General features: G+C 40.8%; 1 protein-coding gene across 1 annotated transcript in view; it reads left to right on the plus strand.

Moving 5' to 3' along the window:
• The first annotated feature begins 1,423 nt into the window (after positions 1-1,423).
• LOC111219668 (heat-stable enterotoxin receptor-like) overlaps positions 1,424-5,399 on the plus strand; it is a 16,015-nt gene continuing 12,039 nt past the window's right edge. The window contains exons 1-6 of the mRNA XM_022742380.1: positions 1,424-1,805; positions 3,060-3,172; positions 3,485-3,552; positions 3,763-3,978; positions 4,154-4,275; positions 4,732-4,834. Coding sequence (XP_022598101.1) covers positions 1,586-1,805; positions 3,060-3,172; positions 3,485-3,552; positions 3,763-3,978; positions 4,154-4,275; positions 4,732-4,834 — 842 coding nt within the window. The 5' untranslated portion in view covers positions 1,424-1,585. The remainder of the gene's footprint in view (positions 1,806-3,059; positions 3,173-3,484; positions 3,553-3,762; positions 3,979-4,153; positions 4,276-4,731; positions 4,835-5,399) is intronic.

Consider the following 5,399-nt stretch of genomic DNA (forward strand, 5'->3'; position numbering starts at 1 on the left):
GATAGGTGTGTGTGTGTGTGTGTGTGTGTGTGTGTGTGTGTGTGTGTGTGTGTGTGTGTGTGTGTGTGTGTGTGTGTGTGTGTGTGTTTTTACAGCTCATGTTATCTGTGATGACTTTTATGGCCCAACCAACCTTTGCTCTTCTGTTTTCTCTCCTTGCTTTCCTTTTTTCCTGGAGTGTCTTTCACAAATTTACAAGCTGTGGGTCTGTGTTTGCCGTCTGCCTCTCTCTGACACACACACACACACACACACACACACACACACACACACACACACACACACACACACACACACACACACAGGCGCCTCCTTGTCATCTGTCATCTGCAGGATGGAATCAGATTTTCCAGTATTTGTTATAATATGAACTGATTTCACCATGAAAATAAAGTGATCATATCCCAAGTAAAGTTAATTATACGACCATCAAGCACTTTATAAGGAACACCTGCGCACCTGCTTATTCATGCAATTCAGGCAGCTGGATCCACATGTGAATAGTTAGAGCTACTTACCACGCTAATGAGCATTATGCTAACGAGCAGTTCAGAGTAATCTGTAATACCTTTTTACACCTGCTACAGCTTTGGAGTCACCTGCGCTGAACAATCACAGCTAGACCAGCTGTGTCTGTCGGCTTCCTGTGTTTGTTTCAAGTAAAGTTACAGGTAAATGAGACTCATCCCAGACCCGCCTCCATCGTGAAGGTGAAAATCGATGCAGATGTTCTTATAAAAAGTCCTGTAACAACAATCACGTCAAAGTGTCAGTGCTGTGACCGAGGACACTGAGACGGAGAGAAAATGTGCTCTCCTCGTTACGACTGATCGTGTCATGAACTAACAGGCCTGGCAAAAAAACATGTCTGAAAGAATGAACCACTTCTTCCTAATCTCTCTAAAAATATTAAATCAACTAGATAATTTAACATCTTCTAATGTGTGTGTGTTGGTGACAGTTACTGTACGAACGGTAATAAACTGTTTAAGAGGAAGCTGATTCCTTGGAGAGGTGTGTTATGGGGCCATCACTGTGCTGTCAAAGGTCAGTGCAGCTTATTTTATCCAGTTAGCTGAAGCACAGAAACGTTATTAGTGGGATTTTCCTTTTAAAATCCTTTGTCACTGTAAAATCTGTGTATGTCACCAACAAGCTCCCGACCAGCTGTAATCCCTTCTCCGTGTGTTCGCCTGTGTTGCAATGCTGTAATTCATGCAAACCTCAGGGCGACATTGGTGAGAAGGTTATATGGCCTGCCTCTGTGTCTTTAAAGGTTGTATATTAACAACTTGGATGTGGCAGGTGAGCGGCCACATAAAGGAACAGAGGAAGTGTGAATCTGAGAAGCGAACGACCCAGAGGAGAAAAACAGACAAGGACTTGGGTGCTGGGGTTTTTGTTTGAGTGAAGTGAAGCGAGGGGACGTGGTATAGAGCGGACAACACTTCATTTCTGGAGTTTTGCTACGGAAATTTAGAGGAACTTTTTGGAGTTTTTCGGTGACTTTATTGCACATTGGACGCACTGGGCTGTGGATCAGGAGAAGAGGCTGAGACAACTTTACCATTTTGAGCTCAAAAACATGAATACAGGGCCGAAAATGGCCCCGGCTGGTTGGTGGTTGTGTTTGTGCGCCTTGGGGATTCTTGCTGCTCCGTGTCGAGGGATCGGACGTTGTTTGAATGGGATTACAATGAACGTGATCCTGCTGGATGATGAGGAGTCTCCCTGGAGCCTGAAGTTTGTAAGAGGAGAAATACTGGAGGCCATAGAGATAGATTCAGCCATCAATGCTGCAGAAGGTGATGAAATTAAAAAATACAGCATAACAACATCTGCATGTGAACACAGAATTATGGCGTATTATGGACTTGTATTACAACACGCATTATCTGCATGTCTGTGTGTATACGTCTACATTAATGTGTGTATTGCTGTGTGTGTTTTTCTAAACGCTTGACACCACTTGTCCTAAAGAGTTTAAGGTTGTCATATATGTAACTAATCTCCCATTATTTGCCAAGGTTACAGTTTTTAAAGCTATTTTTTTGGGGGGGATTTTTTACTCTTACAGTTTTAATTTCTCGCCCTCTGGTTTATCCCGTGTTTCTACTGTTAACGCCCACTGCACTAAACTGTATTGTGGACGTGTTGTGACATCTCTCAGATTACAGGGGAAGTGAAGCAGGGACTCATAACTGATAAGATATTATTAAGTGAGGGTAATAAATTATTATAAATGGGTCATTATACTATGTCCTGTGCAATGCTTACTTAATGTTTTGCACTAGCTTAGCTTGATCTTTGGTTGGCAAGATAAGAAAAACACTAATTAAGCTTTGACGCACTTAAGCACTGCTGGGTGAGACCAGGGGCAAAAACTAGTTCTGTTGCCCCTGTTGTTTGTCATAACTTTGTTAAACACATATTTGTTTAGGAATATGGACCGTGTACAGTTTGAGATAGGTCCCCACCCTTAAAATGTGATCAGATATTGTTCATTATCCCAAACACATTGATAATGAAGCCTTTTCGTTGCCGCCGAACACCTGGGGCAGCTGCTTTGCCCAGTTTGTTACTGACACGTTTGTTCTCGTATTTTAGACTTTGGAGTGGACAGAAAAAAGCTATCTACCATACGAACTCTTTAGATATGAATAATCTGTCTGACTGGATGATTACCGTTCTGTTCTTTTGAGAAAGGTAAAAATGTGTCACAATATCGCTGTGCATTGTTAGCAGCGTAAGCACTGTGGTGCTACAGAGACGCCCTCGCTTACATATCATATTGTCCAGACTTAAAGCAACATGTTTGTTTGGCATAAGACCCAACAAAAATCATCATTTAAACATTTTTTTCCAGTGAAAATGAAATGCAAAACAACGAACAACTGAAATTGCATTACCTGTCCCAATAATCGCAATATGATTTTTTTTTTTGCATATCATGCAGCACTAGTTCTGGAGAACAATTTAGCGTCCACTTCATGGACTTCAAAAAAGAAAAGAAAGAAATGTTTGACTGCCTTTCTTTGTTTCCACAAACCACAACAAAGGTATGAAGTTTAATCTTACGCCAAACTTTGGCGGGTTCAACACCACCTTGTATCGACATCGAGGCTGCCAGAGTAGCACGTGTGAGGGAGTGGATGAGCTAAAAAACCTAATGGTGAGTAGCTACACTTTTACTCTTTTAGGCTCATTATACTTTCTTTTTACCTTATATGTATAAACCTGCCCGTGTGCTTGGTGTGTACCTTGAGGATTAAAAGCTATATCCACCAGGGGGCAGATCAGTGCTGCATCACCCCTGGACGATTTTGCACAACGTAAAGGACAGAGTAGGAAGACAGTCCTGGGGGCTACTATAGTTAGAGTAGTTTAAATCAAGTGCATCAGCGCTCCTAACCTCACAAATGTGAAGCAATCAGTCATACCGACAGACGGACAAAAACTCACTCTCAGTTGTTTTGTCTTGCAGTATTCAGGCAACCTGGGATGTGCCGTGCTCGGGCCTACCTGCACCTACGCTAGCTTCCAGATGGTTGAGTAAGCACTGGTGTTTTTAGGGTTACAAAACAGGGTTTAACGTGCATAAATGTCGCTTAAATGTTTACATTTTTTTCATGGACATGTCAGCAGCTGCATGACTCTGTGACCCCCACATCACCCTTTTTCCCTCCATGCAGATATCACTCTCTGTCTCTCTCTCTCATCCATTTCCATCTTTCTTTCTCTCTCTCTCTCTCTTTCTCTCAGTGTGGAAAAAGGTCTGAAGCTCAAAACACCCATCATCTCTGCAGGAAGCTTCGGTCTGTCCTGCGACTACACACTCAACCTGCAGCGCCTCCTGCCGCCGGCACGCAAGATCTCTGACTTCTTCATTCTCTTCTGGAAAGAGAGCAACAGGATCAAACCCGCGTGGGAAACAGCCTATGTTTACAAGAAACAGAGCAACAGCGAGGACTGCTTCTGGTGAGTCACCGAGGTGTCTTGAAAGAATAACCCACTTTTGTGAGTCTGCATCACTTTATTATACAATCAAGCGACTCTGGTCCCAGTCCACAAAGTTTTGCATGACTGTCTGTTACTCCAGTTGCTGAGTAAATCTGCTTTGTCATTGGGAATTATAAGTGATTTTCTCCTACAGGTATATAAATGCACTGGATGCAGACTCGAGCAAGTTTGCCCAAAACATCAGTAGAACGGTGCTGCGCAAACCGGACGAACTGAGAAAAATACTGACGTCACCCAAAAACAGGACAAGCAACTGTAAGTGTTTTTTTATTTTTTTATGTACACCTTATCTGATATGACAAGAAGTCACTACAAGTTTTTATAGGCTGTCAAGAGATTAACTCAGTTGCTCAGTTATAAGTCAGAATTAAGTTCATCTTCTACCTAAATGAACATAGCAGCAGTATTTAAATGTTATATACACAAGAGTGTATACTTTTTTACATTTCTAAGTTTGACTTCCAGAGGTTGATAAATGGACAAAGACCAGATTATGTCTGAGTGACCAATGGCAAAGCCTTCATTCTTGTGTCGTGTTGATGCAGCCATAAAAGAGGACATTTTGGTTTTGGTATTAACTGGTTTCAAGGTTGAAGTGGAAATTTAGATGAAAATCAGAGCAAGAGAATTAAAGAGGGGGATTTACCTTCCACCAAGGGCACCTTTGTTATAAATGCAGCTGAATTGTGGTTTTGCATTTTCTGTTCGCAGTGTTCATCATGTGTGGATCACCACTGGACATATTGGAGGTGAAAAATGGCTCCACAGATGCAGACAGCAGTGATAATCTGTTCATCCTTATTGATCTTTACAAGTCAGTGCTCTTTATTCATTTAATCTCTTTTCTGTAATTTCCAGTTGTTCATTTCCAGTAGTTTAATATCTCTTGTTGTCTTTTTTCTGGTACTTTCTGTATGTGTCTGTTCTGTAGACATGTTTGTATTTATAGTACTGCGTAGATTCACAAATGGTTCTCTGTATTCCCACATTCTTCTGTTTGTCCCACATTCTTCTGATCCCAACCAGTGGAACTTGCATCTAAAGGGTCTTATTTTGCAGTGGGCAGTGGGTGTGTGGATAAATTGTGGACTAACATTTTAAAAAAAAGGAAAGTTAGATTAAAAAAAGATAAGCAGCTGTGATTGAGTCAACTACTGTATATTGCTATATATTATATTACTGTTTTTATGCCTTACTATACTATGACTTTTTTCACTTTTTATGCCTTACTATACTATGACTTTTTTTTTTACTTTTTATGTACTATAATATGATGATGACTTTTTTATGCCTTACTATACTATGACTTTTTTTTTATGCCTTACTATACTATGACTTTTTTTTCACTTTTTATGCCTTACTATACTATATAATTTTTT

Source organism: Seriola dumerili, unplaced genomic scaffold, assembly GCF_002260705.1.
Source record: "Seriola dumerili isolate Sdu_G_001 unplaced genomic scaffold, Sdu_1.0 BDQW01000068.1, whole genome shotgun sequence".
Taxonomy (NCBI): Eukaryota; Metazoa; Chordata; class Actinopteri; order Carangiformes; family Carangidae; genus Seriola; species Seriola dumerili.